General features: G+C 39.4%; 2 protein-coding genes and 1 long non-coding RNA gene across 3 annotated transcripts in view; 1 reads left to right on the top strand and 2 right to left on the bottom strand.

Moving 5' to 3' along the window:
• Nucleotides 1-7,079, bottom strand: part of LOC118427547 (microtubule-associated protein futsch-like) — a gene marked incomplete in the record, with an annotated part of 94,204 nt that extends 87,125 nt beyond the window's left edge. Inside the window, 3 exon segments of the mRNA XM_035837387.1 lie at nucleotides 4,821-4,937; nucleotides 5,557-5,626; nucleotides 6,862-7,079. Of these exon segments, the coding sequence (XP_035693280.1) occupies nucleotides 4,821-4,937; nucleotides 5,557-5,626; nucleotides 6,862-6,908 (234 nt within the window).
• Nucleotides 7,080-10,709: 3,630 nt separating this feature from the next.
• LOC118427976 (serine/threonine/tyrosine-interacting protein A-like) lies at nucleotides 10,710-17,274 on the top strand. The gene is made up of 10 exons (XM_035837945.1): nucleotides 10,710-10,891; nucleotides 11,073-11,105; nucleotides 11,333-11,386; nucleotides 12,826-12,923; nucleotides 13,289-13,349; nucleotides 13,664-13,700; nucleotides 13,827-13,866; nucleotides 14,269-14,319; nucleotides 14,734-14,885; nucleotides 15,282-17,274. Exons 1-10 carry the CDS (start codon nucleotides 10,829-10,831, stop codon nucleotides 15,386-15,388), a joined length of 696 nt encoding a protein of 231 aa, XP_035693838.1. The 5' UTR covers nucleotides 10,710-10,828; the 3' UTR covers nucleotides 15,389-17,274.
• A 2,003-nt stretch (nucleotides 17,275-19,277) lies between these two features.
• Nucleotides 19,278-21,590, bottom strand: LOC118428149. Its single transcript, XR_004832613.1, has 4 exons — nucleotides 21,403-21,590; nucleotides 19,965-21,169; nucleotides 19,512-19,647; nucleotides 19,278-19,366 (listed from the first exon to the last, which is right to left on the bottom strand). It is a non-coding gene; the product is annotated as an uncharacterized LOC118428149 (long non-coding RNA).
• Between the last annotated feature and the right edge of the window lie 445 nt (nucleotides 21,591-22,035).

A 22,035-nucleotide genomic window follows, 5' to 3' on the forward strand; every position in this document is an offset into this window, starting at 1 on the left:
TTCATCACCTAATCTTACTCCAACAATGGTTCCCGTGATTAGGCCATATGAAGAGTGGGCACCCTTAAGAGCATCATTACTCCAGCCCATAAACATACCCCAGGCTATATTCCTGTATGTCTGAACAAAGGGTGAAACTAAGGTCACCTGGCATCCTTCCCTACTGCTTTAAACAATAAACATTGCACATTAAGCTAAACTATATTTGATACATCTCAAGATAAAACAAACAATGCACCTAGATGGAATACACAAAGGTAACTAAATCACAGAAAGCACAGACACCACTGTTCCCCAGAGACAGGGGCATCACTTAACCTCTTTATTATCCAAATCCTGACAGGTAAACTGGATCAGCAACACAGGTATAGACAAGTGGATTAAGGGGATTAAAGGCCAATTTTCTGTCTAGGAGATGACCTTGTTGTATAACATGCATCTGATTTGAACATGTGAAAATTTCCAATATTAATTCTGAATGTAATAAAATATTGCAGCCTTAAAAGGTGATCGATTGACAAAGCAAAGCCTATAGGCATCAGACCTGTTATGCTATTTTTATGATGATGACTCTCTTTTTATTTTTAGGCAGTTTGGTGGGAACTTAGCGAGTCCTTGTTATACCATCACATATTGTTTGTTGTTTTTCTACCAGACAGACTTTACAAGATCACAATTCCATGTCTAGATGTTGAGGGGTCAAACCCTGGCATAGAAGGGAAGGCCAGTAGTTCATGGGTCAACTCTCACATAACCACCAGGGAATTTCACAGGTCCAAGGTGCTAGTATTTGATGGAAGAGGTCACAGTGTTTACACAAGTTCAGATGTCACAGGCAGCATGGCAAGGGTACCATGCAGGGCAAGGGTACCCGAAAACTGTAGATCTTGAAACGTTTCACTTTCACAGTAACTTTTCTACCACAAAATATATACCTTTTCCATTGTATTACTATGGTGCTACATAATTGTTGCAACCCTGAACTGAAAACACCACAAAAAAATCTTTATTCCCTCCTTTCCATAAAATATAGACCCTGGGAAACAACTGAATTTACAGTATTTTTGCTTGGCCCTCCCCCCAAGTAAAAAAATTTTTGCTAGGCCCTCCCCCTGGCAAAATATTTTTTTGCTTGGCCCTCCCCCCCCTGGCGACCGGCCCTCCCCCCTCGCTAAATGCCGTACGGTCCCTAATGGAAGCACATGGTAAGGTTTAACATTATCATACTGGGCTAGGTCAGACAACATGGTTTGCTGACGCTAGAGAAGGTAGTGACCTAGGTCGACATTTCCAACTCCAATAAACCAACTCAGAATTCCTTACTGGAGAGGGGGGGAACGAACCTTCCCACAGAAGAAGAGATGTGGACTATTACACAAAATAGCTGCCTTGAATAACAAGCAGATGTTTTGTTTTGTCTCAACAAACTGTAAAAGTCAAGCCGTTGGCAAACTACCATGTCATCTGTGTAAGAAGAAAGGAAGGCATCGGTTTGAATCTCAAAGTAAACTGTTGTGCTTTTTTTCTTCGAGGATGGACACTGTCTCACAGATCATCAGATAACAACATGACTTAACAAATGGAGAGATCTGGGGATAAAAGCTAAAAGAAAAAACTACAAATAGACATTTGATATACCTGTTTTCCTTTTCGTCACACTTAACTGTGAAGCTAGAAATAAGCATCCATTACCACAACAAGACGTTGCTAAATGAATGCTACTGTTTACCTTACAAACAAGGATGTTGTTTTTTCCAGTACATTTATTCATTGCTAAGTCATCAAGACTAATTTGAGACTTATGGCCTTTTTCAGCTGGTAAGTAGTCAGTGTGTAAGTAAGAAAGAACAGGTAAAGGTACTGAATGCTACTTCTACCAAGTTACTTTGGCCTTGGCTGTACTAAAAACCTCAACGAATTTAGCAAATGTAACAACTATCACTTCAATTTGACAATGTTGGCAACCAGATGGCAAATGAACTGAATGGCCTGGGAGACAAGACATCTCAGCCCCTTTGTGCTCTCATGTCCCCTTGCCTAGGGATATACTTAGACTGGGACAGATGATCTCACAAGCTTTTGTCTGTATCCACAAAATGTCTCGTAACCTCAGGTAAAACGTCAGAATAAACATTGCCAACCGAATGCTTCAATGCAACTGCAAAAAAATATAGCCACAGATGTCTTGTTTTGCTACGTGGTATTCAGAAAATACTGCTGCTTATCTTTTATTTATCTTTTTCTTTCTATTTTAGAGTCAATATGTTCTTCTTACAGCAGTGAGTACAAATGGAATGCCAAAAAATATTTGTCTTATCCTGTTTGCAAATCCTTGTGTAAACAGAGGTACCTGGTATTAAGCACCTATACATGTGACTGGGAGGGGTGCAATGATAACAGAGTTAGGAAATATTTAATTTGGAGGGATGGTCATCTGCCTGGCTATTTGTGCCAGCAATTTGTCTAGTTTTGATCTATATTTACCTAGGAAAGGACCATTTAAAAGATGGTAAAGAGGTTGGAAGTAATAATGTGATTATAATAATTTATAACTGGTACCACTTGATTTGAGGAAAGTATCACTGAATTCACTTAGACCTTTATAGGAAGAAGAATTCATTTGTTAGTAAGTTTTGCAAAGAGCTATACAACTGCTTTTGGCACCCCCCGCCTAGTACACATCCTCAGGACATAATTAAATCAAGAATACTTTTACCTGACTTTTGCTGACAGTGCCAGACACTAAGATGGCATAAAACACAAACATGTAGCTAAGCCGTACAAACAATCATGTCTATTGGCATGTTGTCCTTGAAGATAATGGCAATCAACACCTTGACACAATCTGAACTAAAGAAAGTAGAAAATTTGATTCTACAAAATGTAGGTCACCTGTTCAAACTTGAAGATAAGATGATTATCCAACATCTAGTACATCTGACATTCAGTACCTTACCTGACCTTTCATTTTCAAAAGAATAGTATGAAACTGTGTGGTATTCAGGGCAAACTGTGAATGAAAGGTCATATGGTTGGGGGTAGCAAAGCACACTCCCCATCAAATTTTAAAATTCTCTTTTGCATTGAATCGAAATAAGCCATCGTCATTTGTCTGATAGTTGAACGTTATCTACAGCCTAACTGTCAATAACAATCTTAGATAACAAAACCATTCTGTGAATGAAATGGTAATGTAAGGAAACTCAACCTGGTCAGAACATGTTTACATATAATTAAAAAAATGCTAGTCAAACTTCTGCTGACTTGCCTAGCTACAGGTTCAGCGAGACAGCTATAGAAAAAGTAACCAGTGGTCAAAAGAAGTTCAACTACTGTTATACAAGCTTAAGGTAAAGCTTCCTGAGGATTAGTGTTAAATAGGTAGGAAAGCAGACATTTGACAGTAAGTACTTTGGAATAGGCCAGTTCATCAGATAAGGAAAGTAAATGAGCGCCAACATGTGTTGAATAAGCAAAAGTACAATTAACACAAACCAGGGGTCATGCCTACTGCTGCCAGGCACTTCCAAACATGGGGAATAATTAAAATAATATGTGAAGCTTGTAACACAGAGACTTTTACATGTGCTAACAGCTGAGGATGCTGTGCGGTTCAGGGTTTGCAAACCAGAAGGGGACGCTGTGCAAAGAATGAAGCTGTCCTCATTAAGTGTGCGGCTACTGGTATTTGAATTCACTGCAGTATCCGAGCAACATAGAACAGGGTTGTTGCTAGCTATCAACTCACTGGTGTATAGGGCAATGCTCAGGTCAACCAACTCCAACTAACATAGCTCAGCACACTCATTTGTAGTGTCATCACTACTCTTTGCTAACCATTAACACAACATTTATTACAGCTGAGGACAGCTTATCTTCTCCACAGACTGACCTGTCAACAAATTGACCAGGCCTAATATAGAGCGAGTGTCCCTTTTAAGGGCAGTCGTGGCCATACGGAACAAAGCAAACGGAAATTGTAAATACTACAATAACATGGTGTGAATTGCTCTTGCATATATGTAAATAATAACCCTTTTTCAAGAATTGGTTGATGAATTCATAATTCAGGCCATTTCGTATGATGAATGACTCAATAAAAGAACAGACATGTCAAGACATGAGACCCTTCAACTCCAAAACCTACATGGATACTTATAAAGGAACTCTACGTTATAGAGGACCACCCTCCAAAGTCTAGATTACAGCTAAACAGTTAGGTCTTATTTTAGAACATTACCAGACACAATAAACTGTTTCTCCAAGCTTTGTACAAAATTAATCGGCATCTAACGAGATAATTCTGCACAGGAATTGGGGGCAAACTAATGAATGGACATAGTCCGGTGAGTTACAACTTAACTCCTCTGGGTTAGTATATTCAAAGGATGCCAAGCGTAAATTTCCAGTACATTTTTGGCAGGGGTAGAGTTTCCGTTTGAACCAGCATGGGTTCGTTTGGCAGTTCAGAAGAAAGTTACCAGTAAAACTGAATCTATTTTCTTGCACTTAATAAAGTTGGAAAGAGTTGGAATCATGTGAGTCAGAAGATTTTGTTATTGTTAGTGTAGACTTCCATGCGTTTGTTGTGCTTATATTCACAACAACAGTTGATATTCAATCCACGTTGGGAACCTACCTGTTCCTTTGCGGAATAGTTTCGAGTAAAACTAAATCTGTTTTCTTGCAGTTAGCAAAGTTGGAAAGAGTTTGTATCATGTGTGTCAGAAGATTTTGTTATTAGTGTAGACTTCCATGCATTTGTTGTGTATTCACATTTCACAACAACAGTTGATATTCTATCCACGTTGGGAACCTACCTGTTCCTGTGCAGAATAGTCTGGTGAGTTCTGGTCCACAGACCAGTAGGAATAGTCGAAAACAAAATGTTTCAGCCTTTCCCGCGTGTCTCCGTAGCCTTCCTGGGTGCCATCCAGCTGAAGGAGAAAGGGGGGACAAAAGGTGGTACAAATGTAAACACGACCTGCACCCCGTGGTGTTGTACTTTCTTTAAGCCACCCAGGAAGCCTTAAACCTAAAGGGTGGCGTACAACTTATGAACTGGAGCAGGTTATAAGCACTAATATTGTAAATATGCTATAAATACTGGATTCTGGCAAACTACGAAAAAGTATAACGTCTTTTTTTATAAGTATAAACAAGAACTGGCACCAGCACGTGTATATATTATAATACGTGTTGTGTATGGCCGTCTCAGTTCCGTAGTGTTTCTTAAGACGTCCTAGGTCCAAGATAGGGGTATTTTTGTCAACCACTTTGCATTGAGATTCAAATGAGGGGGGCTTTCCACTTCTTGGGCTGATGGAGCAGAAAAGTCGTGCATTTTCCACACAGTCTCCACTTTGGGCTACAAAGGGGAGCATGCATCCACATGCAAATGCTGAGTTTTTATAGACCTACCCATACATATGTACACATGCCCTAGGTTTGGCTGGCATGCGAGCTCACGCCCCTTCCAAAAACAATAAAGCACAAAGTCCACACTTTCTTCTGTGGGTGCTTGCTAAGTGCTTAATTCTCGTAATCAAGCCATACCTTGATGTTGGTAACTGACGTTGTGTTTTCGTTGATCTGTATAATAAACTGTGCCTTGGCATCGAGTTCCCTACAAAAGATGAAAGAAAATATGTTAATACACTTATGGATAAAAGATAATACACCACAGCCTTCCCTAAAGCTGACCTTGGACCTGTGTAGTTAATCTGATGACGACAACCATTGTGGAGCGTGTTACCTGGGTAAAACACGGTATATGAGCCAAAGAAAGCAAAGGTGTTCTCTGACCTTCCCCCTTTGTGTGCCATTAATACCCTCTTTACCTGCATTATTTTCTCATAAAGGATGACTTTGCTCTCTACTTAGAGCGTCTCTGCATTGAAGACTTGCCTTCTTGGAATGACAGCGGTCATTCACAACTTTGGCACTATGGTAGAGACAGACCCAAAAGTCGTTGTTGTTGTTGTTTACTTTTTTCCACGTTTTCATGAAACCAGTTGCAAACTTTGCAAAAAACAACAACATATTCTAGTTACAATCACAGCATTTTCAAGAATATAAGATTGTCATTCATGTTTTCGTTTCTTTGTGAATTGGTGCTGTACAGTGCAAAGAATATGAAAAACGTGAAAATATACCACTCAACATCTGCTTGGAGATTATTGCCTAGCTCAAATTATAAAAACAAGTCATACCGTACCTTCTCTCCAATAGTAATTTATTTATTATTAATTTTCTTGAACGTGGAAATAGTACCAGGCTTTTTTTGTATAAACATTGTCTAGTGAGCCATGTAAACGAGAAGTTAGGCAACGCCAAGTGAACTTGGCCCGGAGGGATTTTTGGCCAGAGTTGGCCGTCCTGACAGAAAAGGACGACAGTTTCCCTCCACTCACTCCCCCAAACTACTTGTTACCGTCCTGTGAACTGTCTTTTCTGTGGGCGTTTCGGATTCAAGAGAGACAATTTCTTTGCACCATCCTGGTCAGAATCTAAAGAGCAAACAAACGGGGGAAAATCCGAGTACGAGGACGCAATTCAAAACTTGTGAATTTGAGAGGCAGGCAATGGAGGCTTTCTATCGTCTGTTTCAATCATCAATCAAACGCGACATGCAACAGGCTGTCAGAAACTTCCGTCATTTTGGTGCTTCTATAAAACTTGAGTACGTTTGTGAGGTAAAATATAGACTTTACCCTACGAGTTCACACCTATAGGCAAACAAAAAGCAAACCAATGCATGCCAGCGGCGACAGGCGGCCACATATGCCTGTTGACCGGAGCCACCGGGCTCGGGCTACCGACATGGGGCCGACCCGCGCCGCCGGGCCTGCATGCACTCACCGCTTACTCAGCGGTCGGACTCGGATGGCCACTTTCACGTTCGCCATGGCGAAATATCCACTCTTGTGCTTGTGACTCAAGTCATCTTCAATGTTGTGTCCGTTGTATATCCATTGGAATCGTGTAAATCCGTGGCAAAACCCCAGGCCGTAGTCCGTACGGTACAACACTGCGCGCGGCCTCACTCACTTCACACACGGTTTGAAATCCGAGAGTTCATTCATGCGAGGCTGTGAATGGAGTAATGGGCGCCACCGGTTTGCATTTAAAATGATAACACTGCAATGCATGGATGCTCACAGCTATTTTATGCGTGCCCGTCATTTCCTTCAAACTATATTTTTGATACTTTTTAACATTGCAACTTTCATAGCAATGCGATCTGGCAACTTAAGAGTACTTTGAAGTTGCACCCATTGTTTGTTGAGTTACATGAATGAGGTGAAAGAAAACCTACACGCGAGTAATTACATTTGTACTAGTAAGTTTTTGTTCCATGCCTTCACGATAGGCTTTCAGATTGCCCATACACCGATTTTTCAAATATTTATAATTCAGAAAAAAATACGCCGCAAAAAGTTTCAAATATCTCTCAATACCTCATGCAGGCCCTTTAGGAGCACAAGCGCCGCGTTGCAACCGCATCAAACCGAGGACTGTCCCATTTGCGGATTTGATATAAGGAGAACTCGTATGGTACCAAATTAATACAAGGCACTTAAAGTATTTCTTAAAATAGGTTTTACTGATTTGTATGTCATGTATTTTCAAAAAACTATTTACTCCAGGTAAGTTTTGCTTCTCTTGTTCATACGTTTGGCTGCGCTCGAAGGTGGCAAAGAACAAACAAAGCAAACTTTATGAATCACATTGTCTTGATGTGTGCGATTTGTATCACTAAAAAAGTGACGTCATGTGACGTCATGTCACGATGTACTACATTCCCTGAACATATGTGTTTTGCCGAATGTGTGTGCATTGAGTTATTTGGGGGGTCAAGATTTGGGAGGTTTCTACCATCTTAATCGCATATCTTTGCTTCACACCTCGTCTAAAGGAAATAACAAAGAGTTCTGAAAACCTGCAAGGTCTTATGGGGATGATGGACTGGAAGTTACATTACAGCTTTCAAATCCCTCAAATAAAGTGTCCTTCCAAAGCAATTGTTCTAGTTCTATCAAAATGTATAATGTAATTGCTTTTACCCTTTTCAGATATATATGACCCAATGCTAATGGTGGTCTTGGAAAATGTATAACGTGACGTTTATAATACCAGGTATCTACCTTTTATGTTCGTCAAAGTCAACCGTACTAGTAATAGTAGTATAAACTGTGTAGTATGTTTGCGTCATCATACATTGTCATAGTCAGCATACCGTATTATTTATGTTTTGGTTACGTTTATCCTTGCTTTCCACGTAGGTTTAACAGTGTGGCTACAAACAGAACCGTTTCTTTGGTGGTGATGTGTAACGTTACTTGTTCTGTAATTCTTAGATATTTGAAACAAAATTTACAGGGAACAATAGCTACCTTTTGAAGGGTTGCATGTTATGTGACCGGTTATATCGCTTACAATACATTGCATACACTTGCACACTTGGGTTATTTCAATTTCCTCCTCTAGCGGTATGGCAAGAGAAATTTTCCACTCTGACAGGCACAGCTACCACCTGTAACGTTACACCTGGGAACAAGAGTGAGGGAGCTCCACGGTGGGCAGTTTTATAGTTGACGAAGAACGTCAAATAAAGACGTAAACATATCTGGAAAGAGTACTGTGATTTGAGGGAATTGTATATATGTATATACACACATTGCTGTCGGAAAAACAGTATACATTCCTACAGGTTTCCGTCATCATGACCGCTGCTTGACCTGTATTTTCCTGCCAGTCTGCTTGGTTGCGTCTTTACAGCTAAACGTTTGCTGACCGTTGAAGCGGTTGCATACATGTGTGCAAATTGTCATCGCCATGGATACCACGGACGCCGATTGAAGTCAACTTTGGGTACATGAGAGACAAACGACGATAGACAAAAACAAGAAGTTTAGAAACTGGTACTAAGAGCGACTGAAGCAGCAATGTTTGTGTAGATTATTTTTCTTAAATTGCTCACTTTTCCGAAAACTTATGGTTTCGTGTATAGGAAACGTGTATTTCTCAGAATGCTCATGACGCTAGATGACTACCATAGATCTACTACTGACATCATCCAATAGTATTACTCTTGTTTGAATACTGCGTACACATGAAAGAAGTTATTTGTCTAAACAACCCATTGGACCAGAGTTTGTTTGTTTGTATGTTCTTTGTGTATATATTTAGCAAGTTTGTAAAGAACATGTTTTCCTTCACATCTACTTTAACCAATGAGGTTTATCATAAAACCTTTAACAGGATTCGGACGGGGACCGAAATATTGTTAACCTTTTTTTGCCGAATGTACGTATACAGGTATACTTCCAGATGAACCTTAATCATCAATTAAAATTACATACATGTATTAGCAATTACATAGACTATGGAAAATTCACACAGGTCTCTGACCTGATATTCTTCGAATTCCTCTTTGAAGGTACCAAACATGTAACGGACGAAATAATGAGACTGATATTTCAAACCCGTCCTCCGACATACATGACATAAAGAGCTTTCAAACCACGACCCCATTTGTTGAGAGATATTGGAAGCAATGTGGATATGATCGTTTGAAAATAGAAAATTTGTCAATAGCAAAGTTGCCCATTGAAATACATTGCGCCGGGTGATCTATTTTACTTTCCGAACTTCGGCCTCGACACTGTAGCCTTGTTGTACGTGCTGTATGACATGTGTCGCAGGTCGCACACAGCCAACACTATGTAGGTATTTGTGAAACATTTCCCCCTTCTTCAAACTTTATAGCAAGTAACGCATGCTTGTTCGTCATTGACCCTAGAAGACTTAGTTCCAAGCAGAACGTTTCTTTAGATATATGACTTCATCTTCAATGGCCCTGTTACTTATATATCGTCAAAATGTTCCATCGAGATGAAATATTCCTAAAGAAATATTCCAGATGAAGATATTTGTTCTCAATTCAATCCTCCCCTCAATCCTGCAACGATAGATGTAACGTTCAATTGCGAATACAGTTCTTTCCCTTATAATATGATTTTAGCAAGGTGATAGCTGTACGTACACGGGTGTAGTCAGACAGCAGCGCCAACTAGGGACCAAAGTAGATACTACACCTTTCCTCTACCTTTCAATTGTTTGGCTTTTGTGGCAAAAGAACCCGCCGGCCACTGATAATGTGATTTTCAACATTGAAAATAGATAAACCCAGTTTTACATTTCAATAGAATATTTGCATTTTCATGACATAATCGTTCATGCGGCTGATATCAGAAAGCTAGACTGAGACGCAATGTAGAAGAGAGGCGGATCCGGAGAAAAGAAGTTTGCAACAGACCTGAGTCAGTTGTGGCGGAGACTGAAATTCTCATATTGGGCCGTTTGGTCATAGCAAAAACAATATCAGTTAGGATTTTAGTCATTTTATCATCGTCAATATTGATTAAAGGACGCAGAAGATGTCGCTAACGCATTAGGCGTGATTCAAATTAAGGCAAGAGATGATAAACTATTGTTTGGGTAACTTTGCCTGAACATTCACAAATCATATAATTTCGTCCTATTTGCATTTATCCTTTGCAGTGTTCATTGAGAAGGGGTTCGTTTTTTTTTGATGACCATTACCATTAAAGCCACTAATGCTCTCGAGTGCTAATGCTCACTAATGCTCTGCAAAGGTCGACAAGCGGTTATATTTTACCCGGCTATGCTAACAGTGATGGGGTTATCAGGCACGATCGGTGACCTTTAACCTTTACGCACAGAAATGCAGAAGTTGGATCTTCCTGCATAAGAAACGTGTAATTATCGTCATTATTACACCTGGCAGAACAATGGGTTAACCATGGATGGAATCGTCACATCATTGGAGTTTCCAGAAGTCCCAAATAGCGAGGATGATACCAGGGTAGGTGATGGGAACGAATACATTTGTTGTTGATGAAATGCCCCCCTCCCCATCTTCAGCTCCAAGTTCTTGTGTGTGATTTTGGATAGAGGTGTTTTGGATGACTAAATTTGCCATTTTGGCATATATAAATGCCGAATATATGACGTAACAGTACATGTTGTTATTTTCCAATGCTCAGGACTGGAGCTACACCATGAGAAGAAGTATGCAGGTGCGTGCAAAAATAAAAATATAAGATGTATTTATCCCAGGAGCTTTTATCAGGCTCCTTGATTTATCAGATCTTTTATTACCAACGTTACCAAACATAACGTTACCATTTGAAACAACTTAAGTTGATTACTGTGCACTGTAGTCAAAGGTTTTATTTTACCCATTTCACTTTTTGTTCCATTCAATATATTTGAAAGAGACTGAAAACATGTTTTTTGTCCACAGGAAATTCTTCCCAATGTGTTCCTGGGGCCATACTCTGTAGCTACAAAGAGAAATGTAAGCTATATAATATGCAATGTTAGATTATTTTTTCATTTTCTACCAGTACGATTGTAAGAATACTTTATATTGGATATTGGATATTGGATGATGTTGTTACTTTTGATAAAAGGTAATGAAGAAATAGATATCACCATTGTTCATCTTCTGAAGGCATTAAAGAAATTTGCAAGGTTCAGTCTCCAATGTTGACGATACAATATAGCACTTGTGTAACTGATAGTCGTGTGTGACTGTAACAGTTCAACCTTGTAACTCATTGAAGGATTTAAAAAAAAATGTAAATGCAATTTCAAAGTTAACTGCTAGGGGCCAAAACATCCATACCATAGTGCACCCAAAAGATATAATGTTATTGATATAATGATTGAGCGAGGCTATTGACACACTCAGTGTGGCGATAGCCTGTTTAGGCTATTGACACACCCAGTGCTAGAAACCACTAAAAAGAGGAAATCTTACGATTATATTTGACAATCAACACTCTGAAAAATACAAATGGCATCCTGTGTCCATTATCAACCCAAAATACGATCTTTTTCACATGTTTACGGCACAATTTTAAACATCGGAATCTGCTATCATATAGGGTGCTAGTTTTACTGTCACCGCATGTGATCAAGGCAGCCATGTTGGATCGGTTAGGAACACGTTTTCAGCTGTGTTTAAAGACGAATTCCTGCCGTATTGGAGAATTTGCGGCCTCAAAACGTATATCACTAAGGAAGCGAAGTTATAGTTGTTGTTTTACCTCCATTATTTTTAATGTGAAAGAAATATTCTTCCGAGTCGCTGCCGATAGCGCCGGATCCACACGGCCGAAAATTGTGACATGTTTTGTGGTCAGTGTTATTTTTGGTTTATGATGTTAACAGAAACTTGAAAATTGTTTATATATAAAATATTCTTATATCAAATGGATGTTTAAAAAGGGACAAGAAAAATTGAAAAAAAAAATTAAAAAAACTCCGGCGTGGACTCGAACCGGGTCGGAGCTGTTATCATGAATTCCCGGGTCAACGCTCTTCACCATTACGCTAGGCCAAACATACACGATGAAGGCTGTATTAACAGGTATCCAAATGTAGGGCATAACTTGAATACGTCCGTTCATTCCAATGTCTAATTTACTAAAGTTGAAGACTCTAATCCTCCGAACAATGTCTAATGCATGTCTAATCAACTATTGCTTGTGTAAAATATTGCCGGAAAGGCATGTTACAAGCTCTGATTGGCTGACAGGCATCTCGGTGTGTCAATAGCCTGTTTGGCTATTGGCACACTGAGTGTGTCAATAGCCACAGCGATAATGATTTCCTCATTGATTATGCAGATGTTGTATGATTTCCATTTTATCTTGTACATCTCTGTCCAAGCTACTTACACATACTTACCCAAATTTACCAGACTGTGTAAAATCCATGTTTCCCCTACAGCTTTCCAACCTGTTGGATTTGGGCATCACCCATGTTGTGTGTGTTAGAGATACCCTGGAGGCCAAAATCATCAAACCAAACTTTTCAGATCATTTCAGGTGAGTTATAAGGAATGTGCTGTTGAAAAGAGGGGACATTTTAACCCTCTCACTCTTCGTTTTAATTGCTACATGTATTTCCTAATTACTAGTAATTGATTGAATTTTTCTTCTTTGCTAGTTTGAAGATAACAGCCCTTACTACATCCCCTCCATTGAATATTGAGTCTTTGACCTTTGATTGTACTCCAGACATCATAGTTGTAAAGAAATATAGAAAAAAGCAATGATTTTATTGGACAGTAAAGGTTATCATGGTAAATGGGTTTCAGTAGAAGGATAACTGTCATAATTTTTCACAAATTATGAATAAATCACAAAATGATGATCATTATGATTGTAATTTTTCTTGTTCTGTCTTCCAGATACTTGGTTCTAGATGTTGCTGACAAAACTACAGAAAATATAATTCAACACTTTCCTAAGGTGCTACTCATGTATTTGGTTCGGATGTTGAGGTTGACAAAGAGACTAAGGATAATGCTTTTTCATAGCAATAACGTGTTATTGCTCTTAGTTAGAGGCTCATTGCTACAAACCATAAAGATAAAATTGTTGTGCAAGAAAAGGAAAATCATATAGCTCACCATGGAGGTGTTGCATAGAAGTGTACATGTATGACATTGTACACCATGCATTGGCCAGTATTGAATATTTATGAATGTATAAGTAAATGAATTGGATCTAAATCAAACTGGCATAACAACATTTTTATCTCTCCTTCCCCAAAATAAAAACAGGTTAAAGAATTCATGGATCAGTGTCTGCAAACTGGAGGTAGGGAGAAGATAGAATGAAGTCTATAATGCTACAGTTTGCTTTGTGTGTTTCCTTGTGTCCTATTAGTTAGATTAGAAGCCAATGATTCTCTGTACAGCTATTTTTGCTTCTTGTTTCTTGCAGGAAAAGTCTTGGTACATGGCAATGGGGGGATATCCAGAAGGTATGTATGATCACTGTACTGAAATAGGTACTATATATGGCCTCCTTTGGTCAGTTATCTAATTAGCCATGGTAAAATCCTCTTTAATAGCCGCCCTGTAGCTTAGCTGTGGCTATGGGTAAACAGTTCTATATAAGAGTGGCACATCTGTAAACTACCTGAGGTCTGTTGAAAGTTCTTTTCTCTGTATCCGTGTTTCTTCTTCACTGTGTATAAGTCTAGCTTCTCCTGATATCAGCTGCCTGGACAGTGTGTATCTCCAGCTGGATCTGTCATTTGCAAGGTTCTCACAATAAATATGCAATGCTCTGTGTCATTAGGTTCTAAGAACAAATAAGCTGTTTTTAGTTTGTTTTTCCCCAACAAGTTGTTGATGTCTTGTATTGCTTCATGTTTTCACAGTGCTGCTCTGGTGATAGCGTACATAATGGAGACTTATGGGATGACTTACAGGTGAGTCTTATTTCATACTTTCCAAAGATGTAACAAGAGATCAAATTGACATTGTGCTCAATCTTGCTTTGTTTAACTGTTCTGTTGAGATTTCTTTCTGGACTAGAAGACAAATTCATTTCTTAATGCCTCATCGGTTCATCATTCAAAGTTTTGCAAGAATGTAGTTATAGGAAAAGAAGCATTAGATATGTCTTTTTTTAATGAAACTTTTGCTCAAACTTTTCTTCCCAATTATGTAGTATGTACTAAGTGGTAAAAGTTGAAATGAAAAAAAGAATGGTTCTTTGGTTGTAAATGTATTTATACTAAACATGTCTATGTATAGTAATACAATATCTGGGTTCTTGTGTTGGTAAACATTTATACTGCCCTAGAGCAGAATAACTGTATATACCTGTTATATGATGTCAGAGCTGCGTTCCACCACGTACAACAGAGGAGATTCTGTATCCAGCCTAACGAGGGCTTCGCTAACCAGCTGATGGAGTATGAACCTATCTACATGGCCAGACTCACCGTCAGACCTGGGACCTGCTGGGGACAGAACAACACACATCTCCATGGTAATACACTTCTCCATGGTAACATGTGTCTCCATGGTAACACTTGTTCCCTTGGTAATGCTTATCTCCATGGTAACACACAATGCCATGGTAACACGTCTCTATGGTAGCACACAGTCCATTGTTACATAGTGATTTTTCCATTAACTTCGAACAGATATGGAAACATGTATCTTAAATTTCCAGACATTTCAATGCAAATGTGCATGAATGAGAGATTGTTAAATGAGTAGATAGATAGCTATGTGGAAAGTGAACATGGCTACCACATAAAATATAAAAAGAAACTTTAAGTGTTTTCCTTCCTAAGACCTTACACATTTGCTCTGTGGATGTTTGGATGATTTGTTTGACAGCTTAGTTGACAGTTTTCCGTTATTGGTTGTTCCTCCCCAGGTGGTAGAAAACGTAGTCTGGATGATGAGGCTGAGGAAGAAGCCATGGACCAGACAGGAGACCCCAGTCTGGACCCACAGAACAAGTCGCATCATCCTCACACTTAAGGACAGATGTGTCTCACAAGTTACCTGTACACTTTCTGTTGATGTTACAATTACTGTTTGAGGTTAACAATGGTTTTCGACAGGTTTAAGGGTCCATTTTCTTAGCAGTGACATTTTGTACCCATATCCAAAATTTGCCCTGGATAAAACTCTTCTACATTATACACATGTGTATGTATAGATAGTGACAACTCTTTTTTTCCTTTCATCAAAACAGATCAGTCTGTATCTATACATACGTTTTGCTAATTATACATCATTTCAATTGGCCATAAAATCCACAGCTGTGCCATGGATAAGTGTAAAAAAGTTAGTTATCAATTTAACATTTTCATTATGTAAGATGTTGCTGATATTACTTTTGAAACATTGATGATTTACTTGACAGGGACCAAGGTTATGATTTTGGATGCACATTTCTAGATCGATTTTGCACTAAAAGCAGAAAGCATTTTTTTCTAAATAACAAGCAATTTGTAGTTGAGCTTTGAATCATCATACTTTTTTAAAGTGCAATGGACAAGGTGACAAAGTCGATGTGAATGTGATAGGAGACACAGATTTAGCTCAGCTAAGGAGAATGGTCATTGCAAAAACATTGCATTCTTATGCTATTCACTGATTTGAAGAAGTATGCTGGATAGAAATTGTGGTGGTTTGTGTGTCAAGTGTATATATATATATATGTATATGCATAGACATGTGAACATTTTCACTGATACATGTACATGTCTGTATATGATGAGGACCATGTTGTTATCAGGGTCGACCACTGTGCCTTAGCTTTTCTTGTGCTTCTAATTGTTTACATTGATTTGTATACTCTGAAGTATTCATAGACAAAGTTGCAATTTGCTAAAATGTTGCAGAAGTAGAAAAAGGTCATTTTGATGTTTGTTGCTGGCATTTACATGTACATGGCGACAGCAACAGGCTCTTGGGCCATATCAACTAATGTGTAGTAAGTGAGAATTTAGAAACTTGTAGCCTATCAGAGCACCCTATGGAAAGAGAGGTAGGGTGGTCCTCTGTCTTTGGGGTGGGTACATGAGGGGTGTAAACTAGTAAACTACAGTAAAAAAGGATTCAACAAAGGTATGCAGAAATGATGGATTTTTAGCAATTCCTCTCAAGATGTCTTCATTTCAAAGAATTTCATTATTTGCTGTTTGTACAGTGAACTTCTATCCTTCAATGTTAAACAGTGCAACAAAATCTATCTATCAAAGAGAAATTCAGGCTCCTTTACTGCTTGAATAAGAAATCATTTACAAGGAAACTATCATAAAAATGTACAATTGATACAAGAGGGGGAAAAGCTTTTATAGTAAGCTACCCTGTAGGTGTATGCACATATCTACATTTTCTCTGTGGCTGTTTGGATCATCTGTTTGACAGCCTAGTACTAGTAGTAGTGTTCTGTAGTTGGTAGAGCTTAGGAAAATTATTGTTGTGTTATGGTCCTAGAGAAATTAGAACCCGTAGGTAGAGATTTTCTTTCTTTTTTTAGGTTTTGGCCAAAGTGACCCAACAAACAAACTATGTAAGACTGAAAAGCATCAGGACTCTGGCATTTTCAACATCATATCATATGTCATACAGGCTTAGGCTAGGTGTTGGCAGGTTCTTGCTTGAGTCAGTTTGGTATAGCCGGAAACACAACATTTCCTTTACTAAGTACAAGCAACATCATGATCGAATGGTTACCCGCAACGCAATGTATATCATAGGAAAGGAGTTAGTGTAGAGATTTTTAAATGTGTACATCGCAGTGATGTTTCCTGTATGTGCGAATGTGGACTTAGATGAACTAGGCTATAACACAGTTGTAGAAAAATGACCCAGTACAAATGAATGTATTACTGAAAAAAAAAGTTGTTCAAGCAGTTGTTTGTCAGTCTGAAGCTTATTGAATATCATTTTAAGGGGTTTCAAAAGGCATGGTAATACTTTATCAACAACTGGTAGACTGGCATTTCTTAACAATGAAGTATATATAATTTCAGCATCAAGACATCAAAGTCAGGGATCGTTTTGGACCCAAAAGGTTAAATTTCCAAAGGTCCTCGGTTATGGGTCATGAAATATGAAAAGGTAACATCCATTTCACATAATGTTAAAGTTTCTTGGATAAGGGGCAAACATGGAAGGGTTTGGGAAAGAAGAATCAACCATTTCATATGGGGTTAAGGGTCTTAGGAATGGAGCCCAATCTAAAAAAAAAACATTTCTTTTCAATTCTAGTGTAAAATAAACACTACGCATTTGATTACGACCTAGGCCTGTTTATTCAGTATCGATTGTTCACAAAATAGATGAATTCAAAGTGTACGTACAAATCTGTACAAATCTCAAAATCGCACAATACAGTACTAGCACTAAAACTACAATTACCCTTACTGTAGGACACAGTGGCCAACAGAGCCAAGAATCAGTAAATCTTAACATCGACAGTACATCGTATAGAGGTAAGCTTGGAGCCTTTGTACTTGAAGAATCATACAAAGTTTTTTTTGCAGTCTAAGGCTTAGGCATGGAGCTGATTGTTAGTGTTCGATGGAATATGTTGCATTAGTATGTTAGTGTGTTTGGTGAGGTTAGTCTGTTAGTGTATGTGTGTGTGCAAGGAGCTTTATCAAAAGCTCCTTGGTGTGTGTTAGTGTCAGCGCCAGCCTAAGTCTTAGGTAGGGACATTTCTAAATGACTGATTTAAAAGGATACAAACAACCTCTACACAATGAGCACAAATTAATAGACATCTACTGAATAACAATAATACATGTGAAATGCACAAAACACAAAGGCTAAGTGAGAACAAAAAACAGTACCTAACTGAAGCAAGCGTAACTATTATACCTAACATATATACATATATATATATGACGGCTGTAAAACTTTACACTTTGCTTCCTGTTTGCATTGTTTCTGTAAATGCCGATACCAAGAAGTGTTTCTAGAGGAATAAACTACTACATGTAATATTGAATTGTGCCTTCAACCTGTCTTCCTTTCTGGCCTGTGTCATTGTCTTGGTTCGGGACCCAAGATAATGACACGAGGCAGCTTATGTAATGGTCTAGGTTCCCGACAACCACTGACCACGACATAAAACAGAATCTAAGTAATGTAGAAAACAATGTCGGCCATCAACAGTCACAGAAACCAAACCACCTACACATAGGCCTGTACACCATAGAAACGGACTAAAGCCGTGAGTGCAAAAGGAGTATTCATTTACAGAAGGTCTTATCAGCAACATCACTCGGCATGTCAACATTTGACCAGGGCTTGATGGCACAAATAAAACCCTTCTCGTACGTAACTGTTGGAAAGACTGTCCTTGGCCTGGTGATGAACTGGATGTTGCCACGAAGCAGCTTCAGTGATGGTAGCTCCTGGTGCTTCCATTCCCAGCTACTCTCCTCCTTTAGCACGCCCAGACATTTCTGCCAAATCAGTAAAAGAAACAGAGCTCACACACCTAACTGTCACTGATTGAAACTGTAAGCTTGAATGTGCCAACACAAAGGGTAAAAACATTCTTTGACAAACACTGCTGTTCTACAATTAAAAACAATCTGCTTTCACACATGGTACAATTACTATTGTGGGTTTATACAGACTGACAATACTGTGCAAACAATATACATATGTACAATGCTACCTGCATGCATAAAGCTATAGGCCGATAGCCTGATTTCACACAAAACAGCGCCATACCTTGTCATATGTCTGTGAAAGACTGATTTCCATCAGGTCTTTTAGAGATGACTGACATACGAACTGTCTCTAAACATCCAGTTCTCAAGAAGCTGACGAAAATGACTTCCAACGAATCCCACTATGAGAATCGGAGGCACCATGCGCGTTCCACCAGGACCACTGTCTCTCTGATCTCTCTCTGGATGTTGTGTCTAGCACAGTCAGTGTCTGTAGCTCTTCCCTTGCCCACCATTCCCTTTGCACGTTCAGACATTGCTGTATAATCGGTAGAAGAACACAAGCATCAGCTGTCTCACCACTACTGCAACAAACACAAATAAATGGCTCAACGCCTGTCCACTGGCAAGTACCAGAGGCAAGTACTAAGGAACTGGACACACACTGCGATAGAATATACTACCTTGTCTATGTCTCGAGGACTCGTGCCCCCTTGGCTGGGTGACACACCGGATGTTGTCACGAAGCAGTTTCAGTACGCCGGTGACTTTCACATCCATTCTCCAGCTCCGTCCCTCGCATACTACGTCTAGACATTTCTAACAAATCAGCAAAAGTCAAAGAGACAGACATGCATCAGCTGCTCAAGTACCTAGAAACCGGAGACCCCGAATACTACTACTACTACTACTATACTATACTATACTATACTATACTATACTATACTATACTATACTATACTATACTATACTATACTATACTATACACTATCTGGTATTCAGATCAAGAATGTTTATGGCAAGCCTTTTCACAAGACAAACAGTCCAACCGTGATACATTGGCAAAGAACGTTGATGTACATATATACCAAACGTTGTCCTAAAGCGGTGTGCTTTCACACAAAACGGTACAGTACCTGTCTATTTGTGTGGGAAGACTGTTAACGTTCGGCATCTTCCATCCATCGCTCGTCCTTGCCATCCTTTCCACGTCCAGACATTTCTTCCTACGGTGTGGTGCGATGATCCTCGATCGGAAGAAAAGACGAGACAAAAATTAAAACTTGACTCAGAAATATGAGAGACTATACCTAATTCATAGATAGAGCTTAACTACGCGTATGGGGCATGACAGGAAGTTAACTTGGTTTGTGATTATAATTTCAGTTCTAGGTTTAACATAGAAATAGCGAAACATGATCTCTCGTTTGGTGGCAGGGTGTTGAGTGCGCTTTGATGAAATCCCAAGTAATGATGCCGTTTATAAATTTGTTTTGGTTTAATTTTCGAGAGCAATGTTGACTTTTGTAACGTTACACATTTCTTCAGTCTGTTTCTACGTTATACAAGCCCAAATGAATAGCTGATTCAGTTTCTGTAACTGTGTCGACGCCGATAGTGTTTCTAAAGAAATATACTACTAATATTGAATTGGCTCTTCAGCCACCTGTCTTCCTTTCTGGCCTGTGTCGTTCTCTTGGTTCGGGACCCAACAAAACAACACGAGGCAGATTATGTAATGGTCTAGGTTCCCGACTACCACTGACCATGACATAAAACAGAAATGACAACAGATGGTGAACCAGGGAAGACCCTGTTTGTAAAGAACAGAATTAACAGTAACTGACCGAATACAATCCCGGCCATCGAAACATTCACAGAAACCAAACCAGCCACACACCAGGCCTGGACAACACAGAAACGGACTGAAGCCGGCCGGAAATGCAAAAGGAGCATCAATTAACAAAAATATCTAATACGTACCGGCAACATCGCCCGGCATGTCAACAAAACACACTCACGCACCTTACCATCAACCAAGAGATTGTTCAATTAAAGCAACCTCGCAATTTATCTATTACTTCCTATCATGCCGATGACAAATTAGTCCCCTTCCCATATCTAAGACATATTTCCGTTTTACACCCCGTAAGACAAAACAGAACTTAACTTAGTTTCAGGTCCGCTGGTAGGGTGTACACACGAGCACCGATCTTTCTGGACGTCACCGTACAGCAAGACGTGGAGATGGCTTCGGACAACCTCTCACCGGTCACCAGGATAAGTCCCACCATGAACATGCATTTGCAGTTGATCCGGGCTTGATGGCACCAATAAGATACTGGAACCAAGAAAGTGAAATGACAATTAGGTCGAGACAGACTAACGTCAATACATGAATATGGCACTAGAAAATGCACAAGCGTGCCTTACGTCTGCGTTTTTCTATCTTCCGACGGTCACAAAAGAATTCAAAGTTAACGTTACTGATTATTGACATAACACTGAACTGATAACTTGTACAAAACGTATAAACACACATAAAGGCACTCTGTGAACAACGACTCTACTAACCTGCCTAAGGTAGGACGCTCAAAGCACAAAGGTCTCACACAGCGGCCGTGATGTTGTGAAGCACTAGGAAGCTACTAGGTTTTTATGTCATTAACCCCAGACAGCCGGCAGACGAATGGCGCGACACTTGGGGCTTCAGACAGGTGACCAGACAGCTGACAGACGTATGGCACGACACTTCGGCCTCCAGACAGGTAAATACAGGAGCTAGACTAGTCTACCATTGGTCTAGTTTAGAAAATCCCCACGATGTCATTGGTCAAAGAAATGCACTTGTACGATTGGTTATCTGAAATAATGAAATTAATTGCAGCGCACGAGCGGGGGTAGCAGTTGATTACGGTACTACACCTGGAAAAGAGCCTTGGATCATGTTGGATGGGTACCGTCCTCTGTTGTTACCGCTGACTCAGTCTTAAATACCTATTTCGGATCATGTTTAATCCGCTTGTTCTTTTTTGGGTGTGAACGGGGTCAAAGTTTAGTTTGTTTCACAAGTAAAGTGAAGAGACAGGTAAACTGGTTAGACGACATTTGCATATAGTGACATTGACAGATCAGCCCTGCAAGCTAGCTTGAAGATCGCCGACGTTATCGCCAATTTTGTCTCACAAGTGAGAATATAATTTATTT

The sequence above is a fragment of the Branchiostoma floridae genome, chromosome 1, assembly GCF_000003815.2.
Source record: "Branchiostoma floridae strain S238N-H82 chromosome 1, Bfl_VNyyK, whole genome shotgun sequence".
NCBI lineage: Eukaryota > Metazoa > Chordata > Leptocardii > Amphioxiformes > Branchiostomatidae > Branchiostoma > Branchiostoma floridae.

Bases quoted from the DNA above. Each gene is read 5' to 3' on its own strand.
- LOC118427976 (XM_035837945.1), top strand. From the start codon at position 10,829: ATGGATGGAATCGTCACATCATTGGAGTTTCCAGAAGTCCCAAATAGC. The intron at 13,867-14,268 runs GTATGTATGATC...ATGTTTTCACAG, and splicing joins AATGGGGGGATATCCAGAAG to TGCTGCTCTGGTGATAGCGT. The intron at 14,886-15,281 runs GTAATACACTTC...GTTCCTCCCCAG, and splicing joins GAACAACACACATCTCCATG to GTGGTAGAAAACGTAGTCTG.